The 21,769-nt window shown below is 48.7% G+C and overlaps 9 protein-coding genes across 9 annotated transcripts; 5 read left to right on the top strand and 4 right to left on the bottom strand.

Moving 5' to 3' along the window:
• Nucleotides 1–143: 143 nt before the first annotated feature.
• LTR64_001845 (uncharacterized protein) lies at nt 144–2,009 on the top strand (the record flags this gene model as incomplete). Its single annotated transcript, XM_064896222.1, has 1 exon — nt 144–2,009. The coding sequence occupies one exon, from the start codon at nt 144–146 to the stop codon at nt 2,007–2,009; it is 1,866 nt and encodes a 621-aa protein (XP_064758909.1).
• Nucleotides 2,010–3,827: 1,818 nt separating this feature from the next.
• LTR64_001844 (uncharacterized protein) lies at nt 3,828–4,994 on the top strand (the record flags this gene model as incomplete). The annotated part of the gene is made up of 2 exons (XM_064896221.1): nt 3,828–4,223; nt 4,458–4,994. The coding sequence occupies 2 exons, from the start codon at nt 3,828–3,830 to the stop codon at nt 4,992–4,994; spliced, it is 933 nt and encodes a 310-aa protein (XP_064758908.1).
• A 1,677-nt stretch (nt 4,995–6,671) lies between these two features.
• Nucleotides 6,672–8,010, top strand: LTR64_001843 (uncharacterized protein; the record flags this gene model as incomplete). The annotated part of the gene is made up of 2 exons (XM_064896220.1): nt 6,672–7,224; nt 7,289–8,010. 2 exons carry the CDS (start codon nt 6,672–6,674, stop codon nt 8,008–8,010), a joined length of 1,275 nt encoding a protein of 424 aa, XP_064758907.1.
• Nucleotides 8,011–8,973: 963 nt separating this feature from the next.
• On the top strand, nt 8,974–9,676 carry LTR64_001842 (uncharacterized protein; the record flags this gene model as incomplete). Its single annotated transcript, XM_064896219.1, has 3 exons — nt 8,974–9,350; nt 9,400–9,558; nt 9,607–9,676. The coding sequence occupies 3 exons, from the start codon at nt 8,974–8,976 to the stop codon at nt 9,674–9,676; spliced, it is 606 nt and encodes a 201-aa protein (XP_064758906.1).
• A 222-nt stretch (nt 9,677–9,898) lies between these two features.
• On the top strand, nt 9,899–11,772 carry LTR64_001841 (uncharacterized protein; the record flags this gene model as incomplete). The annotated part of the gene is made up of 3 exons (XM_064896218.1): nt 9,899–10,148; nt 10,199–10,377; nt 10,468–11,772. 3 exons carry the CDS (start codon nt 9,899–9,901, stop codon nt 11,770–11,772), a joined length of 1,734 nt encoding a protein of 577 aa, XP_064758905.1.
• Nucleotides 11,773–13,209: 1,437 nt separating this feature from the next.
• Nucleotides 13,210–14,748, bottom strand: MNN2_1 (mannosyltransferase; the record flags this gene model as incomplete). The annotated part of the gene is made up of 1 exon (XM_064896217.1): nt 13,210–14,748. The coding sequence occupies one exon, from the start codon at nt 14,746–14,748 to the stop codon at nt 13,210–13,212; it is 1,539 nt and encodes a 512-aa protein (XP_064758904.1).
• Nucleotides 14,749–15,694: 946 nt separating this feature from the next.
• Nucleotides 15,695–16,065, bottom strand: LTR64_001839 (uncharacterized protein; the record flags this gene model as incomplete). The annotated part of the gene is made up of 2 exons (XM_064896216.1): nt 15,695–15,826; nt 15,970–16,065. The coding sequence occupies 2 exons, from the start codon at nt 16,063–16,065 to the stop codon at nt 15,695–15,697; spliced, it is 228 nt and encodes a 75-aa protein (XP_064758903.1).
• Nucleotides 16,066–17,964: 1,899 nt separating this feature from the next.
• Nucleotides 17,965–19,037, bottom strand: vip1 (the record flags this gene model as incomplete). The annotated part of the gene is made up of 2 exons (XM_064896215.1): nt 17,965–18,927; nt 18,978–19,037. 2 exons carry the CDS (start codon nt 19,035–19,037, stop codon nt 17,965–17,967), a joined length of 1,023 nt encoding a protein of 340 aa, XP_064758902.1.
• A 613-nt stretch (nt 19,038–19,650) lies between these two features.
• Nucleotides 19,651–21,277, bottom strand: ADA2 (Transcriptional adapter ada2; the record flags this gene model as incomplete). The annotated part of the gene is made up of 2 exons (XM_064896214.1): nt 19,651–19,719; nt 19,769–21,277. The coding sequence occupies 2 exons, from the start codon at nt 21,275–21,277 to the stop codon at nt 19,651–19,653; spliced, it is 1,578 nt and encodes a 525-aa protein (XP_064758901.1).
• Between the last annotated feature and the right edge of the window lie 492 nt (nt 21,278–21,769).

The raw sequence follows: 21,769 nt of genomic DNA, 5'->3' as shown, positions 1-21,769 counted from the left end.
TTGAATTAATTTCAGCAAGTAGTCGTGCCTGCTTTGGATCTAGGCAGTCGTCGACAAGCACTTTCCTTCTCCTAATCAAATCCTTCCTGCATTCATGCATTGGCACGCGGTACCATCCTTAGCATTCTTTACTTCCTGAACTCATGGCTACTGACCCCTCATCTAATTTCGCCGGTAAACGCAATCATGCAAGAAAGAACACTCCTGTGATTCCAGCCCTGCCTTTGTCGCTATTAAAAAAGACGCAGAGACTTCACACACCCACTCCTTCTCACGATGCGCAAATTCGGTCTGCCACGAGCGCTTCTGACCAAACAAAAGCAAAAACCGAAGATCCAGCTGAGGCCGGTAAATCAGAGCCGGACCAAGTTCGAGACGTGGTCACTCTTGCAGAAGCTCAGCATACCAACCAAACAACCGAAAATGAGATAGATCAGGTTGGCAAGGTCGAGGTAGTCAACGAACCAGCTTCGCAGGAAACATCCATTGGTAGTGAGCAGATTCCTCTTGTGCAACCACAAGAAGCCTTCGAGCAAGAGACTCTCCACAACGAAGCTGTCCCATCATCAGAGATACAGCTTCCTGAATCCTCACAAACACCTCAGTCACAGCCACTATCAGAAGGAACATTCGAACCTCAAGCGACCTCTGACGAGACCAACGGTAACGAGGTGCTGGATGCATCCAGCAACGGAAAAGTGCACCTTGTGGAAGACGAAACGCAACCTTTTGAGCTCGAAATCTCAAGTGCCGAGCCCAGCAGCACGACCGGGTTGACTGACTATGGAAGTGCTACTGGTGAATCTACTTTGGAGACTGTGGTCGATAATGCAGACTATGGTCGAAAAGCTATGAGCCTGTCGCATCGAACATCGGAAGTGGCTCCTGAAGCCCTCACTAATGGATACCTTCCTCAGTCGCCTCATGGCAGTAATACTCTGCTTCAAGCTAACGGCTCATTGCCTACTCCAGCTCCAAAACCGACGATTCTACCAAGCATTCAGGAGCATCTCTTGTTCCTTGCAAGTTCAAAGCAGTTCTTCGACACGATTATTTACGTGAATCATCCCGATCGATCCTACCATCCCTCTGAGCATTTTGGACACTACCTGTTCCTCTCAAGAAGCAACGGTTTAGCAAAGTCGATGTCCGAACCTGACCCCACTGGACAACCACAAGCTATCCAGCTGTACCCCGCGAGAAACATTCTACCTCATGCATTCGAGGCTGCTCTACGTTTTTTCTACTCCGACCACATTCTTGCAGCGCAAGCAGTACTACCTCAGGTTGGTTATCAAAACAAAGAAGCTAAAGAACAAACTTTCGAGTATGTTATGTCATACTGGTTCGCTGGCATTGAACTCGGTCTCCAGCCAGTTAAAACACGGTCTTATGAGATGGTGCAGGAGCTAGTTGATTGGGACTTGGCTGACATGGTGGCTAAAGAGCTTCAAGTTCTCCGAGCGGCCGAAGTGACCATGTCCACCATATCCGTGAAGACTGAAGTTCAAGCCGTTGCTGACAGTCTCGCTCAGCTTCTCACACGCCTGTTTGTGAGCCAACTGAACATCAGCGGTTTCACTCTTGATCCCTCCGCACCATCATGGCCATTACGCAGCAGGTTCGCGCAACTCGAGCTTCCGAGGTCTAGCAATCCTGCGCTTTCTGGGATGGTGTTCGGCTCTTTGCCCTCTGAGCCGCTGCCACAAGTAACATCTCAGTCAAATACCTCAGCAATCTTGCTCAACTTGAATTCCAAGGATTTCAAACATATTGCAGACGAAATCATTGTCCTCCACGGATCTCGTGGCGTGGGACTGATCCAAGAAGTCGTTCAACATCGGGAAGACAAACGACAACAGGTTGTAAGCAATCGGGCCGTGCCTAATAAGCAGAGAGTGGCCGACTCGCCAGCTTGGAGTGCTGCAGGCTGGAGAGAGTATGTTGACGAAGCTGGATATGTGATTCAGGAGAGTGTGGGATTTCTGTTACCGTCAAAGAGTCGTTAGGAGCCGACCGATCGTTCGCGAGGTGTTGCTATCCTGCGGCGATGTGACGGTGAACAACGCTTGTGGTTTTGCTACCTTTAGACTTGGGCGTCTCCAGGCTTGGTGGTGTCAAGGACCAAAAGTGAGCGTTTATGGCATTGCTAGCAGGCGTATTGGTAATGGGTTGTAATGAGAGGGCAAGACTTGAACATGAACGGAGGAACATGCTGACATGATGAAACGAGATATACGACTGTGCAGACATAGATACCCCGGAACCAAGAGAACAAAGTTCAGATCACCTCGACATGTGTGATGCGTGATGGATGTGTTAGCTATTCAGCCCCCCTTGCCGTGACACACTCCCTCTGCCACCGACAGTCCCGTCCACTCCTCTCCCTGCTCTTTCACTTCCACTACCCCCAACTCCTGCATTGTCATTTCTAAATCCTCCAGACCTAGCATTAACCCTGGGTAGTTCAGTGCTGTCCGAACCTAGTCCACTTCGTACGGTTGTATATCCCCGCAGCACGTCGCTCACACCACTTTTCACGATATAGGGCTTGATCAAAGCCCAGATCAGCAAACTCGCAGTCGCAAGGATGAACAACGTCACGATTGACCTGTCTTTCAGCGAGTCTCGTTCTAGCATACCTGTTAGTATCCCAGAGCTGGACGTGTCTCTTAGCGCTTGTAACATACGGAAACACTGCGCAAAGACATCCTCCTCTTTCGCATTCTTGCAAATTGGCAAGTTATAATCTAGACAGAAAGCGCGGTTGCAGTCTGCGCAGGTTAAGGTATGGTGGTGCTGTTGTTTCTTCCCCTTATCTTCCGCATTATCTTCCTGTTCGCGTACGAGGAGCGGTGATCGTGCAGAGGGCGTGCTGGATTGAGAGGGAGGAGAGTTTAGCGGGATGATGGTGCTGTTCTGAAAGCATATGCATTTGCAGTATGAGGTTGGTTGTTTTAGCGCATTGCCTGAGGTGATTAGAAGGCAGATGGCTAGGAGAAGCACTACAAGATAAGAGAAGGAGCGCATGGTAGGTAGAGGCGTGCCTCGCAGCTCGTCTTGAATTTGGTAGAAGTGACGAACTGACGAACTGAGGGCTTGGACAACCCCAATTGAAAGTGAAGAGCCACGAGATGCCATGCAAGCATGTGAACTTGAAATCTGGGGTAGTGGACCCGGAGGCTGGGCGTCCTCTCCATCGATCATCGACGCTGCTTCTTCTCTCAGATGTGCTTCTATTTCCTGTCGTTTATCAACGTTGACCTATGATACTTGCTTTGGGTTACTCTCTGTGTACGTTTTGGATCGACATTTCGTAACTAGTTCCTGAACACAAGACCAAAGGTCACTTTCTCGTTGTCAAACGCTTCTGATCACAATCAAACATGATCGGCTGCTCGTGAGGAACGAGTTACGAAGAGTCCTACTCATAGAGCTGTCAAGTGGAACGGTACAACGACATGGCAAAATTCACAGCGATCCAGCTTCTGCTCAGTCGTCGTGAGTATGATGCTCTGCAAGAGGCCATCACAGACAGCATCACCGATGACCCGAGATTTAAGCACCTATCTCCAGTAGCGAAGCCCACGCGGCCACTGACCAGGGAGCCAAGATGGACTTCTGCTTTTCGCGCTGCGACTCGAGTTTACTTAGGCACGAGTTATGGACTTCAAGGCATCCAGTTACTTTTAGCTCAATTGGCAGCTCGAAAGTCGAGGGGTGCCACTCCTCCCAGGAAACCATTGATTGCTAGTCGTCAGCGATTTGCACTGTCACTGGCAACGTTACTCTTCTGTCATCGAGTCTTGTACCATACATTGCACAGTATGCGCAAAGAGCTACTGCAGGAGCATGTACAGCCCTTTCGAGACAGGCATCCATATTTGTGGAAAGCATTAACCTGGCGACTGGCGCCCGCTGCAGGAGCAAGCTTATCTGGATTGGCTCTAGGCATCTATCCTCAAGACCAGCTGCGCGTTACGATTGCTCTCTACGTGCTTATTAGGGCAGGCGAGCTATTGTACAAAGGGGCCGAGGCGAAAGGCTACTTGAAACGGAAACCAAAGTGGGTGGGAAGTTGGATGCTAGCGGCTCTTTCTCACGGACAACTGCTACACGCTTTCCTCTTCGACCCAGAATGTGTTCCCGCGATATACAGCGATTTCATCCTCAACAACAGTCCTGAGTATCTACAACCACGGCCTTCCAACCTTTCAGAGAAGGTCAGTTGGCCCACAGGAAGGCAGCAGATCGACAGTCTTGCCCAAATGGCTGACAGGAAATGGCCTACTTATGTTTCTCCTATACTACGCCCCAAAGACCCAGTAACATTACCTGCCGGCATCAGCCCTGCAATCTCACCCATAACTGATCGAGCCCACCCAGCACTGCAATACCTATCATGTGCTCTCATTCACCCCCATGAAACATCCTGCTTCCCACCATTCCTGCGACAGATCCTGCTGTCCTCCAGCAGTATCGGAAGAACCATGACCTTGTACTACTCGGCACTATCCCTCTCCAGAATCAGCAGTCTCGTCAAGCAACCCAGCGCCTTTACCACAGCCTTGGTAACACAAATCTTGAGATCGACCGCTAGTATCGTGGCTACTATCGCAGGTATTTGGGGTTCTATTTGCTTTGGCAACAACTATCTGCCAAGATCATTCATGTCGACATTCCGATTTTTGGTGGCTGGCAGTATCGCCGGAAGTGCTGCAGCCATTGATTGGTCACCTACTGGTCATGCCAACAACATGTACGTGCTCAGGAACAGCTTAGACTCCTTGTGGAAGGTGGGCGTCAAGCGGCGGTGGTGGCGCGATGTCAAAGGTGGAGATGTGTACCTCGTCGTACTGTCATTAGCAGTGATGAATATTCTGTACGACAGTCAAAAACAGACATTCGATCATGATGGCTCGATGAGGGCGATCAAGGTCTTACGAGGTGAAATCGAGGTTGGTCTGAAGAACAAAACAGAGCATGAGACCTAGGAGAATCGTGCTGGTGAGGTCAAAGTTCTAAAGAGGGCTCTCAAAAGATGTCATAAAGAGGAGCTACCAAGAAGACAATTTTCAGACACGAAGAGTGTATCATTCGCGGAATCTGACGAGCTAATTGGGGCACACTCTGCTGGAAGTACAACGTCCGATCCAATTTCAGTTCCTCCTCAGGAAGAAGCAGGCGAAGATGAATAAAGACAGCAGAGTTATCTGTCTACTATCTGTACACCACTAGTCTCATCGAATGCTGTGGCAGCCACCAGGGCACTGATAATCAGAATGGCTTGAGAATATTTATGAACGCCATTCAGGTAGTAAACGTCCTGAAACCACGTACACTATTCTGGTCGGTAGAGACAGAAACAACCATAATGTTGTTGATCATAAGCCATGACTTTGCGAGCCTTAGCGTACAATTATATCTGGTACCGCAGAGCCAAGGGCGGATTTTTCAAGGTCCACAAGTGGAGGTTGTTGATATTTAAACAGGCTTACTTGACGTCAGGCACGGACTCGAAAAGCATTGCGGTATAGCCTTGAGGCTGCTACGGAGTACATTTACATGAGAAGCAGGGTCCTCCAAAGGGACTACAGTGTTCCTCCAGCCACTAAACTGTGCCTTGCAGTGGTCAGTTGGTCGAAAGTGCAAAGTTGGAGTAAATGAGGGTTCTTCATATTCCCAGTGAGTATATGCCGGCTTTCCGGCATCCTCAAAAGGATGCCGATGAAAGGTCATTAGTTGAGTAAAGTCTGGTCTTCTGTGAGTGCAACCAATTAAATATACTCTACTTCATCGAGAGGTGAACTCCGAAGCATTTTGCCCTTTTGAGATGATCAGCCTCAAATCTGTCTTTCTCTGTGCATTGTAAGCGCATGTGCACTAGCTCTATTCTGGAAAAGCTCGCTTGACATTGATGCAGGTCGAAGGCCACGGTCCTAGATGAGGTTCTCAGGTTTGGGTTTCTCACGCCGCCTCACGACGCATTTCGCGCTCTCTCTACACGTACGTCTTCCACATATTGTATACGTCCTATCCTCGTTCAATCATTGTTGTAGTACATCTGAATTATTGAGAAGCCCAAAATTGTTTTTGTTCGCATCTGCTCCACCACTTGTTTGATCTATCGCCAATAGTTTCCAGCAAACAAGCCGCAATTCACCTGCATCGATTGTGTCTGTCGAGCGAATAACTTGACCTGTGGAGGACCTCTGGTAAAGACTTTCGCAGGTCGATGAGATGAAAAACTCACACGCCTCAAGATCTGCTTCCGACGAACCTTTTCCAGCATTTCAACTCTTTATCCTTTGTATGCAAAGCCGTCTATTTCCCGAGATTATACCACTGACGCGACTCTAGCAATATGTCGACTAGCCGAACCAATCGCCCTCACCTCCATCTTTCCTTACGCATGGCTCATGGTCCGAGGTTTTCATATCGGTAGTGAAGATGACGCTTCTTTCTATGCCGGCTTCCTCATATCCGCCTTCAGTCTCTGCGAAGCCGCCTCAGGTATGTTCTGGGGTAGTCTTTCAGATCGAATAGGTCGCAAACCTGTCATGATACTGAGCTGTATTGGCACTCTCATATGTCTGCTTATGACCGGTTTCGCCAAAAGCTTCGCCTTTTGTCTGATAGGAAGAGCTCTGGGAGGCTTACTAAATGGATCCATGGGTGTGGTACAGACCATAGTCGGCGAAATCGTCAAGAATCCAGCTCACGAACCTAAAGCCTTTGCGATAATGCCCTTCGTATGGTCAGTCGGTACCATCTTAGGACCTGCGATTGGTGGGACCTTTGCAGATCCAGTTCGCGGCTACCCATCAGTTTTTCCAAAAGGCAGTTTGTTTGAAGAGTACCCCTGGGCTCTACCTAACATCATATGCTCGGTCATCATGCTGTGCAGCTTGGGCTTGGTCATCTTTTGTCTTGAAGAAACTCATCCTGATCATTGCAAGGGAGCTGACCCTAACGTGCATCATCACGTTACTGAGACTACTCCGATGATTATTGGTGGTAATAATGCTGCTGACCAAAGCGCTAATCTTCACGATGACCACGATACATACGGCACTTTCAACGAAGTCGAAGTGACTCGTAGAGACTCGTGGAGAGTCACGCCAGATGGTACCTTCCGAACCTCATCACTTTCGGAGCGACAAGTAGATAAGTGGTTTACTTGGCGGGTCTCCTCCATCGTCATTGCTCTTGGGATCTATACATGTAAGTTCGAAGCAACAGGTCTAGTGTTTATTTCACCACTTCTGCTAACAGGTCGTGCTTCTAGACCACTCTATGTGCTATGACCATTTGTTTCCCATTTTCTTGCAAGACTCACCTGGTACAGAGCTGAACATCTCTGCAGCAAGAAGCTCACTCTTGCACATGGAAGGTGGCCTTGGGTTATCTACCAAAATGGTCGGTCTCATCATGACTGTTGGTGGCGCCATCGCGCTGTTCATCCAGGCTGTCATATTCCCATTCGTCGCTGATCGTTTGGGAGTGTTCCGCACTTTCATGATGGTCACTCTTCTGCACCCTATTGCCTTCTTCATTGTTCCATACCTCGTTTTCTTGCCTTCGGACTCGTTGATGGTTGGTATCTATGTCTGCCTGACCATTCGGCACTTCTGCTCAATATTGAACTACCCTAGTGTACTCATTCTGCTGAAACAGGCATGTCCGTCACCTCGATATCTAGGCAAGATCAATGGATTGGCTGCATCTGTAGGCGCTGCTTGCAGAATGGTTGCACCACCAGTCGCTGGTCTACTTTACACCAAAGGTCGACAGATTGAGTTCACTGGTTTGGCTTGGTTCGGGGCCGGTGCTGTGGCAATCCTTGGAGCTTTTCAGGTGTTCTCGGTGCCTCGGGGTAGAGCGGATGGTGCGGTTGTGCATTCGTGGACTCGGCGTCTGTCAAACGCTGCTGTTGAGGACGGCAATGTGCCAAGGGAGGTCGTCAATATCACGATCTATGATGAGGGCCCGGACAGCGAAAGGCAATGATAGCGGCACGTACAGTTTCGGTGTTTGGGGGCAATTGTTATAAAACTACGAATGCGACATTCACGACCTCATGACTGGGATCAAAACTAGAGATTAGGATGCATTCCTGGCGTACATAGAGAGAAAATTGGTGTTGGCAGCGATATAGACATAGACATCTTCTAGACTCCTGGTTGTTCACTTCGGCAGTCTCCCACGAAACACGAATATCAATCAAGTACTAATCCACGATTCAACCTGATCATGCAATCGTGAAACGAACACGATACTATGCCGCCAAGCGCCAGCAAGTCACGTGTAGAGACTGCTAAATTTGGGTGTTTCACCTTGTACGATTTTCTTTGCTTTCCAACCAACCATTCGACTGGCCAGTCAACCTCGTTTCGATTCCGGCTCTTGCTTCACATCTACCATCTTATGTCGACCGACTTGCGACGTGGTCCATCTCGGTAAACGCCAGTGTGATACCGTCCACGATGATACCAAGGCGCTTAGGTAGAGACATCTTGGAATGTCTTATTGCCTCGAGGTCCTGCGTGAAGTCTACAATGTATTATTTAGTTGCGTCGAAGTCCTTGTTCGCGATCCTGTGGCTTCAGATCTGAATCCTTACCTTTCTCTTGTTCTTCTAGACTGCTGTTTTCTTTTCGCGAGAGCTGTGCTCCTTCGTTTCTGTTCTTGTTTAGACGTGGACCAACCGAGCCCGAAAGCGTTGTATTGTACCACCAACTGTCACGAGCGATTGAATGACAGATGTTCTTCAATCGACAAAGCCTAGCCAGAAGACCGTCACTCTCTACTATTGATTCTGTTGACACAACAAGGGAAAACTTGGTACCCGGCTATTCAGCTGACGCAGAACGCAAAGACATCTTCATCTCCTCCGAGCGCCATCAGACAGCCTACCCACGACCTTACGTCCCTTCACCAGCTACAGTAAATCAAGCTTGGATATCACCGGCCATGGAGCAAGATCTACCTCGACCACCTATCGTGCGGGTGCCCACTACAGAAACAAGGTACATGCAAATGTTATTACACCTTGATCGCATACCACGAGTTTACAACTTCCTTGCTGGAGTATTTACATGGATTCTGCTGGCCAGTTTTCTGATCATACCCGGTACATATACGAGTTTCAAGAATAGCGATATGTTTAAGAACCTTGAAGAGGATGACGATAAGAGTAGCGCCATTGCGAAAGCGATTATTGATTCGGCGGCTAATGTTGGCCTATTGTGGTTGAGCGGCGCATTCTGCATTATTGGAGGCACTGGCTGTCTTTTCTTATGGCTGAGATGGAGGAAGAATTATGTCTGGCTAGTGAACAAGGTATTTTTGTAAGTCTCGAACAGTAGTATTCCTGGGTGCATACTAACACGCTGCTAGGCCAGCTATGCTCAATTCAGTAGCAGGCTTGCTCACCACGATCGTCAATGTCTACACGGCACAGAAGGGAGTTTGGAGCGTCACTGCCAGGATCACGGCTATTGTGACTGGCTGCTTGATAGCAGTTGCTGGTGGGCTCTGGGGCGCTTACAATTTCTGGTATGGATTCAAGTAAATTCATACCTAATCTCAAGCTAATGATTACAGGATACTTGAAAAGGTTCGAGATGCACATGAGGCAGCTTACTATCCTGACGAGAAGCGAGACAACGTGTAAAGAAAGGAGAGGCATTCTCTGTAGTTGCCAAAATTAGCGGACAACCGTGCAATAGAGGTGCACTTTCCTTACCGGCCATGATGGAATACTACTAACGACAAGTTGAATCCTACTCGATCTTCGTCTTTTTCACATCTTCAGTCTCGTTGCGACGACGACCTTGTTACCTAGTATCCTTAGCACCATTATCCGCAACAAATACTACCTAATACTATTTACAGCATGGCTCCAATCTTCGTGGCCTCCCCCGCAGCTAGTCGAAGAACACGACGCAAGCAACAACGACAGCGAAGACGGCAGTATGAGAGGAAAAGGCAGGCTGATTTCTGGTCACGATGCAAGGCGAACTCTGCAATTGTTCAGCCACAGAATTCGATAGCTGCTGCATTGTCCACCAACGTTACTCCTACCTCTGCAACACCTCACCAAAGTGGTCAGTCTCAGCCTCAGTTGGATGGTATGCTCAAGCCAAGTATGTTGTGTTCCATTTATGGTTGCACGGGTAGAGACTAACACCGGTAGCCTCGAATCCTTATTCGATCTTGAACGTCGAGATTCCTTCGCCCGCAATACACTTTCCCGCTTCGTCGCCACAGCCTGCAGAACCCTACTACCTAGCCGCCTATCAAGACATCTATGGCATTGGTCACTCTGCTCATACCGGTCTGCTCACTCCACCACCTGAACCCAAGATTACAGCGGTCCTACGGGGGGATGAATAGGCTTCGTCTCTGCAGAAGGAGAGTGTGGTTACAAGATCGAAAGGCTTCTTGGCTGATGGGAACCAACAGGAAGTCACTGTTGAAACCCCAGTGGCCACGAGCCTGCTCGACTCTAATCCCAGAGTCCCAACGTCCTGCTGTTTGATGCAGCCAACATATCGAGTTCCAAGCCCGCTGCTATACCATCGAAGGAGCAATGCTACGGCTACAGATCCCATGAACGCTCAAGCCCCAAACACGCCTAAGGAGCCATATGATTGGTACAACTCGAAATGTACTCGATTAATGTCTGAGATTCGTGCTGTTGGACATCAAGAACAACCATCTGAGGTACAAGCCAAGCAGGGACAGCCTTTCGTCGCTGCAAGATTGCCTCTGATGAGTAGAGCTCTGCCGTCCGAGGACTCGGATGAAGGTGGTGTGTTATTGCCTTCGAACAACACTCCCGAGACAAAGACCATCTTACCTCCTATCGTCACCACAACCAGTACCTACATCCTTCCGAAGCCACCGACTTCATACCGGATCGATTCTTCCCACAGCAATCTAACCTTGACCTCGAACCAGAACCTTGTCTTTCCAAAATTGACCATGCCCAGACTTATCGAACGAATTTCCGCCAGTACGAATGCAGATCGAGCATTTAGTCAAGCTTCAGCTCCACAGAATACGGCTCAAACTACAAAACCTGCAACAACGCCTTGTACAACCTGTACTCCAGCCTCAATATCAAAATCATCAAGATTGAGGGGAAATGCTTCGTCAAATGGCTCCCTTGACACTTGTTTCAATGTCGTTGCAGCTACTGAGAGCCGATGTCTTTTAAATCCTGCTAGCACTACTTCTGCTGAAGCTATAGATGGTACACACGCATTGAGGACACAGCAGCCAGATCACAGAGAGTCATCGTCGGTCGCGTGTACGCCTGCAGCAGCACTTCCTCCACCGTTCGGAATGTGTGCCTGGACTTACTTTAGACCAGAGTATGGCACAGAGATTGGAAAGATGGTCGACTGGATTTGCGACGACATCGAGGCTCAGGCTCAGGCTCAATCAGCCGCCAGCAACCGAGCCGATGATCAGCTTGAGAGTGACGATGTAAAGGAAAGCTCAGCTTCAAACTCTCTCACAGCGTCACAGCTTCTATCGCAGAACCTGGAAGGTGACGAAGAGGAGATCTCGGCGCTCCCAAGTGATGCGAAGGACCTACCACGAACCATGACTTGTGAATCCGAAGAGGAAAGTGAGATCTGCTTTGAGGAAGTAAGTGAAGACGGCGAAGGCTGGTCGTGGGACGATGATTTGTGGGAGACTGCTTCACCCAGTCCTGCCAGTGAGGTCGATACTATGCTCGGGGTTCTCAGCACCTGGTAGGCCTAACTCGAGAAGCTGGGTACGGCATTGAGATTTAATCAATTCAGACTCCAAGGTTGATGCGAAGGTGGAGATGGAAGTACGTAGACAGAGGCTTGTAGCACATTGCCCATGAACAACAGCGGCGGGCTATATATAGACTCTGCGATACTCTGACGACAAGCAGACTTAGATTGCCAGGATTCGTCGTCCTCGACAGCCTAGAGTCAGAGGTTAGATGAATAGCTTCATACTTCTTTCCCCTAACCTTCTTCGTCCATTACTACTAGAGCATTTTATCTGCACTGATATTACGCCTACGCGACCCGTGCAAGAGTGATCGGAAGTCATCGAGAGTCTTCTTCATTCAAAGTTGATCAGAGTTGTGTAAAGTCAATGAGAGTTGTTCAAAGTTATTCAAAGTTACGCCAAGTCTCGTAGGTTCGAATTTTATTATACTCGAAACACTATTCAGTCGTGACATAGCAGGCCAGCTAACATGTGATAATTTTAACACGACACGTTTCATGAATACGAAGGTAGTATACTTCATTCAAAGCGTGGGGAGCAATGGTATGGTATGGTATGCAGTACTCGAATTACGAAGATATAATCCAGCGTGGTCGAGAGAGAGTAAGGACGGAAAGAATGCTGTAGGAGAACGGGCGATTGTTATTATCATTATTGCAGCCGCTTTGCGTATCGGAATTGATCACATGTTGGCTCCAGATTCCTGTGGTCAATTCCTGGCTATGTACGTATTGCTGGGATTGGGTTGTGGTCTGGTGCCTAGGTCAAAGCTACCTCCTCCAACTCGATGGATGGTGGCTCTCTTTGATCAACCGCATAGCTTGCATGCTGCACAGTTTGAGGGTTAGGCTAGATAAATCTTGGTCTCTTGTGCACGAATCCGGCTCATAGATTCGCTTCCCACCACAGGAGACGGCGCCTCAATGCCAGAGACCTGTCCGACGTGCTTCAAACAGGTTGTTGCTTTGTGAGATGTGCTATCTTAAGCTCTAGTATGATCATCGGCTGAACATATGAGTATGGACAGCTAGATGTGATCTTCGGAGGTGTTCAGATAAAATAGGGCTGGGGGTCTTGTTGCAGGTTGAAGGATGGATTGCCGTACTGCTTGATGTCGTGGTGGACTAACGAAATCGCGTTCGCCAAGTCAACTACGCTTGCGAGGGCGAATGCTCAAAGGGTGGGGGCGACAGACTACAGACTGTGAGTGCACTCGTTTTGCGACACTCCTATCTTGATCTGCAAGTGAATTTTGGCCTCGATTCAATAGTAGAGCCTGCATTGGTGCAACCTCGAGTATTATGGTATCTTTAGCTGAGATCGCGGTGACATGAGACTCATCGGCACAGCATATGTGTGTCAAAGGCTTCGTTTTGACACCATGCCACGTGGCAGTATTGATGAACAATATGTCTCCAGAACTCTTCCTCAGTTTGAGGACGGTTCAGAAAATCGAGTCCGAGCTGTCAATCTGTTCCACTGTGGTTTAGTGTCGTCCTTAAAGACAGCATCCCAATACCTCAGAGCCTTCTTGCAGATGTCTTTCTTGCCTTTCCAGCTAAGGATGGCATTCTCATACTCGCATGCAATCTCTCTGACCACATTCCACACTTTCTTCTCCAGGTCGAAGCCGAAGAAGTCGACAGCTTGCTCCTCGTTATCGAACCAAATTCTTCGCATGTTCTGATCACTATCTTTCGTTGGACCTGTGGCGCCGAAACTCTCATAGTCAAAGATTTGGCCAGGATCTAGTTTCGGGAGGTTGACGTGAACAAAGTATGGCCTCGGATACATATCTCCCAAAACCAGCGCAGCTTCTTGCTTCTCGTGATCAGGATCGAAGTCCTGCATTGGATCGAATTGTGCCATGGCTGAACCTCTCCATTGTCCATCCTTTGTCTGATAACCGAGTGCTCTGACTCCTGTTGTAACGTGGTAGAAAGGTTCTCCTAGTACGATTGCAGACCACATAAAAGTCTCCTTGTCACCTTCTCCTGGAGCACCCTGGCTAAGCAACGGATAGTAATAATTTGGACCGTAGTAGTTGTAATATGTTGCTAGGAGGAGGCCTGCATCGTGCTTGCTTTTCGAATACAAGATCTCGCCTGCTTCAGTGCTTGCACGTTCGTAGACTTTCGGTTCTGGTATAGCTGCAATTTGGAAGTACAGGAATGATTCGGAAGGAAACCAAAAGTCAGGCCAGAGTACAAGGCCAGTGTCGTTGAAGGGCGCAGACTCGAACAAGTCGTTGGCATTGTGGATAGGAAAGCAATCGCTGTCCAGAAAGAGCACTTCCTCAAAAGATGAGAACAGTATAGACATTATCTTGTACTGATATTTCTCCAAACCGTGCTTGCTTGTCTTCTTGTCGTAGTCCATCACATCTTGAAGCACAATACATCGTGCATTCAGCGAGGGCAAGATTTTACTGCAGATGACAGGATCCCACTCTGACCATGTGGAGAGAAAGACTTCCACGGGAAGGTCTGAGTTCGTCTCGCGGAGCATACGTATGCTGACTAAAGCGACAGGAAGGTAAGCACCACCAGCAGTTGTGACAATGCCTCTGGTGCCCGGGTTGTATGGCACTCGATATTCTCTACTACGAAGCTTTTCAACAAATGCTGTATGCGACTTGCTTAATGCTTCCCATTGCTTGACCATCATCTGCAGGTAATCTGGCCGTCCTCGATGGTCGGATGCATCGAAGCTGATCTCCAGATGCTTGTCCTCCGGATGATTGAGAGGTGGCACGTATGGTCCATGGATTTCGAGGTCCACGATGAATTGCTGCCAAAACTTGCCCTGTTGCTCGAGCAGTTCATCACGTGGGGTCGCGTAGTAGTTGAAGGTTGAGCTTGACCGGATGGTTTCTTGCTTTACAACCAGGAGGAGAGCTATAAGCGCACAGATCAGTATAGTCGTGATCAAGCGCCTTCCTGTCGTGAAGATTGGCAAGCCTGACATGGCCAGAAGTCCTTCAAAGAACAAAAAAGTCGGGCTGGAAGCTGTGTGAGAGCATTGGTTCGCTCTTTCCGGTTAATGTTCCGCTTTTCTGCCAAGCAGGGACGAGTTGTGAGATTGCATGCAGGCAGTCTGTCTGTTGGTTGATTGCCGATGCAAATAACTTTGATCTGATAGCAAAAGGGAATGAGTCAGCGAGGACGAGAATCTAGGAAGGCATGGATAATGGCTCAAGCGAGCCGTCAGCATTCTTGCCCGTCTCACTCACGAATCGGACGAAATGTGTCTGTCTCACTATACAGGGGTAGGTGATCTTTCAAAGTTGATAGCGAAGCTTGGCCCACACATCGGCAGACAAGTCGAAGGAACATGGCTTGCAGCTTATCATTGCACGTGGGTGATAGTCATTCGATATGTGATGCGAAGACACGTGTTCCATTTCTACTAGTGCTATCGTGTTCAAGAGGGCTAAATTGAGCGGGATGATCGCATGTGGTTGGCTGGTAGTGTGCCTCTACCGGCCATGGTTTCCACCTCTGGTCCGTTGCCATGTTCTTTGAATATTCAGCAAGCCACAGATACCAAAGAAAGACCACACCCGCGAACAAACATCTCTCACAACAGGAGGAACATACCATAGCATTCAGGATGGCGGGCAAGCACTTGCAGACAATATGAGATGGCACTGGACATTTACAGCGAACTGCCTGGGCGAACAACCATTAAAGTCGGGAGAGGACGTCGAGCCTTCTTATCATATGCCCATGGAAGAAGAGATTGCTTGTACATTATATCATCCCTGAAGCATAGAATTTTCAGCCACAGTTTGCGGCTAGTGGAATATGGCGTTGATGTATTCTCTTGAGCGCTATATCACCACTTCTGCAGTCCGGTGTATCCCATGCATCCCTGCAGTAGACCCGTCAGAACATCGTCCCCTTGATTCAGTCTATGCATCTGTGTTCTTCTCGGTCTTTGATGTGGCCTCCTTTGCATGGTCCTCGAGTGGGTGCTTTGGATTGCTCTCTAGACCTGAAAGCTGGTCATCTTTGCCTTCGTTCTTGGCTTTCGAGTTGTCAAGCTGTTCAGAAAGATGTTAGCATTTTGCTAATAAGAGACGCTGGATGCTGGTTGCGAGCATTGTTCCGAACAACAAATCGTTGGTTGAGCGAGGTATTGCCTTGGGGCGGAGTTTGCAAACATGGAAGGAGTGCTTTGACTGACCTTTCCACTGCCTGGCTGACCTGGATGTGCCTGAAGTTGGTCGTCGGATTGTCGCTCCGGTTCAGGAGACTGTCGTCCTTGGTTTGGTGCAGACATGGTGGTGGTAGGATGTGGTTGCTCTTACAAGAGATATGTTAGATTTGAACTCGTAACAAACTCAGTGGGCATACATACTTGGTTAGGTACTTGCAAAGTCGTTTTCTCAAACAGTTGTTTTCGTTGAAATACTGCTGAACAAAAAGATTCGTATATCAGGGTGCCAGCCCACTTGCTTTGCATGAACCGCATTCGGGTTTACGTCATATGCGCAGCGCTGACTGTCAGCCATTTTGCTGAAGAGGAGTCATGCCTTGGAAAGTGCACGTGCAGAAAAACGGCTCGGATCGTGCTGACTAGATTTTATGCCAATACAAGTTACCAAACAGCTCGCTATTTTGACAAATGTTGATTCCATTACTCTCGGCTTGACAATTCAGCGCGAACCACGATTACGAGTAAGACTGACGGCAGAGAGCCTAATGAAAGCCAGAGCAAAGGAGTGGACACGGAGGGGCCTGATTCTAAAGATCACGAGTGTGATCAGAGTGGTGACCAATAAATACATTCAATATCCTATAGCCTTGGTAAGCAGGTGAGGAGCGCCCACCAGAATGAACCAAATCAACTTTTTTTCTTGCTAGTTGACTCAAAGACACAACCTCATCGAAGCTCTTGTCACATTACACATTACCCCTCCAACTCAAACATACACAGCTTTTCCTGAGACAACGACATTAGTGTGTTATTGTCGTCATCGTGGTCTTCCATCCGCTCAAAAGCAATCTCAAAGTATTCTGCTCTGCCATGCAGTCATTTGAGATTCATGAGGCTCGGACTTGCAACGCCGAGGTGGACGTTCCTGATGGCCTGACAGGTCATGCAGCTTCGTGATTTGCTCTCACGAATGACCAGCTGAACGAAGTCTGGGCATTGCTTGTGCAGTTTGTGCTTGCATGCGTCTTTGTCGACCCTGTATACCTGGTGATGACCGCAGCGCATTTTGATCAGCCGCTCAAGACACATGTTGCTGACAGATCGATTACGTTTTTGGACGCGAAAGGACAGCTTGAGTCAATCTCTATACACAGTCGATCAGTCGCCGCGCTTCAGGCTGTGTTCAAACAATGCTTCTTACTATTTTCCAATTTGTTATATATATGAACCAGTAGATCCAACCTATGGCTGTCTCATCAGAGGTACCTGAAGATCTTGATCGTAGTCCTGCCCGTGGCGATCGCCAGAGCCGGCAAAATGTGTCGGGCCAGTTAGCCAGGCTCGTCGCACGCCTCGGTGAAGAGAACGATCGTGGAAGTAGAGGGTTTGTTCATAATCTGGCGGATGGTGTAGTAAGTGAGTAAAGATTTGTCTAAGAAGCGAGATTTCCCACGCTTCAAGGTGAAAGGCGCAATTTTTATCAATCTGGTAAAGGTGCAAGAGCGCAGTGTGGTAGGGAAAGAAGGAAGTAATGGTTGCAAAGAGCAAAAAGCGAAGAAAAAGCTTACCATAGTGTGGGTGACTATTACCGCGGATCAAGAAAGCGGATGTCACTGACTCGATTGCGTGTGCCTGAGGAGCCCGCTGGTGGTGAACTTGAGCACCTATCGTCACCCTTAAGTCGTGTTCGTTTGCAACGTGTTTGTGCCTTTGACCCGGTGGTGGCCACGCCAAAAGCTTTTTGACACTTTTCGGTGAGGTCCCATAGACACATCCAAGAGGTAATACGGTTTGTAACAAACGGCCGTTGGCTGAAATGCACGGTTTTGTCCTAACGGTTGGATTGGCTGCAAGCGCTAACAAATGAATCATCATGCATATCGTTGTTGTCTATGAACTACCTGTGTTTTACTGGTTCAAAAAATAAAATCGCTGTCATCTTTGGGTATCGCACCAGAAGCGACTAGTCATAAAAATCATATCGTTCAGTATCCCTCCCGCCTATCGCATATCCTCTCGTGCTCAGTATGCAGTGCCAAACGTCTCCTTTGGCAAGTGCTGACCCGACGCCTGAGCAGCCTCCTTGACCTCAGAGGTTGCCTCTGAGGAAGCCTTGGAACAACCCGCACAAGCACACTTTCCAGGGGCGCACCCGCAAACACCATCTTTGCCTCCGCAAGTGCACACAGTCTTCTGCGTACCCTGGACCTCCTGAGGAGGGTTTTCCGTCTTACTAGGATCATCACTCTTGCTGCAGTTGGCGCAAGAGCACTTGCCTGGTGCACAACCACAAACGCCCTCAGAGCCACCACAGCTACAAACTGTTTTGTTTGGCTGTCCAGCGACTGTATGTGGTTCTTCCTTGCCGGGACCCTTCTTCATATCTGCCAATCTTCTGGCTTCATTGTGTACATCGGTAACCTGCTTCTCACCCTGCACATAAAAGTCGCGAAGTTTTTGTCCGGTGGGTGTGTTGAGGGCTTTCTCGAAATAGCTGTTCAAACCACCCCAAGCACCCCAGGCCTTGTCGGTCACCTTGTACTTGTTGTCCAGGTCCTTAGACTTGTCGGTGACCTTGTATTTCTGGTCGAAGTTGGAAAGAACGGCTGTGAATCTGTTGCTATAGCCATGCTGCTTGTCAAGGTCAAGAGCCTTCGTGATGACGTTATCGGACAAAGCGTAACCGTGAGCAAGATACTCGGCAACAATTCTTGATCGAGGCTTGTCCTCTTGAGAGATGTGATCCTCAGCAGCCTGAGCTGCACTTGTAGTTGCTGAGCCAGCCTGTGTAGCCACCTGGTCTATGCTTGAGGCTGACGATACATGTACTTGAGACTTTCCAAGCTGAGTATTGTCGAGTAGCAAAGCGGTTTTGGCAGCTGTCTCTTTCTCGAACGTGACAGTGGCCGACTTCTCGGCATTGGCATCGCCCGATACTGGTGTAATGGAGAGATTGGTGATTTTACCACAGAAGGAGAAGAAATCCTGAATAGAATTAGTATTGGCGAAACGTTTTCAGTGAAGTAAGTGCTTACCTTGACCTCTTTCTCCGTTGTCTCGTGAGAGATTCCTTTAACGTGGACGGTTGTCGACATGGTTTCCGTTTGGATGTGTGGGTTATGACTTTACGAAGATGAGTGCTTCTGGACGAGTCCAAGTAGTTTGTACAAATTCCAAGGAGGAAAAGGCGCAAACAGAAGGTTATGTAGTAGAGGTTGAGTGCTCTCCGCGTAAAACACAGTTTCAGGCTCTTTCGAAGTACGAAGAAGGTGCCGACGTCATCCTATTGAGTAGCGGGGTGGACGCCACGCATGTGCACTTGTCCAGCCACATCAGCCACATATGAGGCGGTGTTAATGGACATCAATTTGGGAGGTGCCTATGTAGTGGAACACGAAGTACGAGCCATGCTTTTTCACTTACAAGAGTGTCCGGAGTCGAGTATGTGTATTTTGTCTCAAACATACATTGCTGTATACAAGTATGCTGCTTTCGGACTTGTTGTTGAAGGGCGCTGCGATTGACAGTTTATATTTGACCGTCGCTGGTGTCGCAGGTCGACTAGCTCAACCCCCACTCCCGGTCGCTGTTTATATGATTACCTATATTTCGCCAAAGATCTAGCAAACGACACTGCCTCGTCGTCTTCGTGTCGAACAAGCCCTAAGTCTGTACCGCCAACGCCTTCGCTCAAAATCAGATGTGGCTTCATGCCTTCATTATCCATCCACTATATGTCATAAAATCGAAAATCCGATTGGCTTTGTTTACATCAATCTGGTCATAGTCAGTATGTGTCACGAGGATCAGACCAGGATTATCTTACTCGACAAACCCCTCTGGCTTCCTTCTTCCTCATCGCCCCACCTTGCTTCATGGCTTCCCGGAGAAGTCCTTCCTTGAGTGCCAGGTATGGTTTCGGTCGAATATGCAGTACATTGCAAAGCTGGATTTCTTCTTCACTAAGTAGTTGCAGATCTGGTGCGAGGGTTTTCTCCTCCTCCAGCTTCCAAGGTGTCACTCCATTCAACGGCTGAATCACATATCGCGTCTTCGCTTTGGGCGCCGAATTTGATTCAGTTCCGTTACCTTCTGCGAACATTTTATCAAACTCGTTCTCGACAGCCGGTTGGCTATCGGCAAATATTGGTGCCGTTTTGGGCTTGCGCTGGAAACGGAGTGGTAGATCAGGCGCAACCATTCTTGATGCTTCGCTTGGCACGTTCTCGGTTTCCTTCTCCTTTCGCTTCGGGTTGTACTGAGTCATCCTATCAAACTGGCCTTGAGGCTGTATCCTTATTGCTCGAGCTGCCTTCTCTTGCTCGTATTTTTCACCTTGCCTGAGGTCCGTGACCCCGTGCCGGCGCCAGTCTTGAAGTTGTGTGATGGCTTGACGAAGATTATGCTCCAAGAGCAAGTCTTTGGTAAATGCCTCAAAGTCATCGTGGTTCATCATTTTAGCGAATGGTTTAGCTTTGTGCAGTAAGTCGTTTTCCTCCTTGGTGCGTCGCTTAGCAAGTGTCTGGTTCTTTTTGTATTCAAGCAACTGGTGTTCGAAGATGACTTTCTTGCGTTCTGCTCGTTGCATCAGTTTCGAGTTGTAGATATCGAACACCGTCATCTTTAGAATGGTCTCTTCGTCCATTTCACCAGTAGTTGGGTCAATACCTTCGCCAGGCTCGAAGGTCATATGTTGAACAGCTTCTTCGGCGTCGTTAAGATGTTCAGTCTCGAATTCCAAGCGACCAGGCATAAAACCTTGCACTTCGTGGCATGCTGGTACGGAGGCAGTAGGCTTCTGCTTGGGTGTGGCAGGTTGGGCAGACTTGGCGGCCTCTTTTCTTTCATCTATTCGCCGTTTCTTCCTGGCTTGAAACTCCTCTTTTGGTACGCGCTCGGTGATCTCAGTGTTCTTCGGGTCGGCCAACTCAGGCAAGGGAAACAACGAGGATTCGATATAAGTGTGGATATAGTGATCTCTGACTTCGTCCTTCTCACGATAGCCGCCAATATGCTCGGCCACGTCAGCCCAAGAACCCAATCCATACCTCTCTGACCCTTCTAGCATTAACAACTCTTCATCGGCGCCCCAGTCATCGGTATATATTGGTATGGAATTCTGCTCCACCACTCGGTAGGGGTGCGTCTGAGGATCGTGGTTCTTGTCTCTTCCACCTCGGGCGAAACATTGTACACAAAGGTCGAAGTCTCGACATGCAGGATCGGCGCAGCTGATGCGAACAGTCGAGGTAATGTCTATCGAGCATACATCGCAGTGGTATTTGGTGCCTCCATCGCTGCCTCGCGAGGCTGTGGCTTTTCTGATTACACCCATCACCACACTATTATCGCATCACTACGCTGCCAAGTTATGTTTGGAGTGAGTGACTGTAGTGGATCGCGAGCCCGTAGCGCGTGAACAGCCTGCTGCTCGTCGCGATATACGTCGTTGTTGCCACCTTTAGTTGTTCGGCTCTGAGCCCAAATTTTTGCTTCAGTCGGTCCTCAAAGTAAAAGGGATATCAAGGACGACTCGAGCTGTCCTTTTCGTTTGTGATTGACCTCGGCCACAGCCCAGTTATGCCAGCACAACAGCCGTTGGTGTCCCCTCGAAACATGCTGTGAAGTCACATCTCACGTGAGTCTGGCTCCACAATAAATTCGACCGAGAGCGCTCGGTGGGCGGCCTCGAGACCCTCCGCACTAAATAGACTTGCCCGCGGGCTGTGCCTCCCCTACCGTGGTAACAGTTGACTTGCCCACCTGTACCACTTGATCACGTAAACCAGGATCGTTTCTGTAGTCCTGTCAAACAATTACACCTGTT

The sequence above is a fragment of the Lithohypha guttulata genome, assembly GCF_036872675.1.
Source record: "Lithohypha guttulata strain CCFEE 5908 chromosome Unknown scaffold_1, whole genome shotgun sequence".
Lineage (NCBI taxonomy): Eukaryota > Fungi > Ascomycota > Eurotiomycetes > Chaetothyriales > Trichomeriaceae > Lithohypha > Lithohypha guttulata.
Note: the sequence above shows the minus strand (reverse complement) of the source record. Positions and strands in the feature narration are given on the sequence as shown.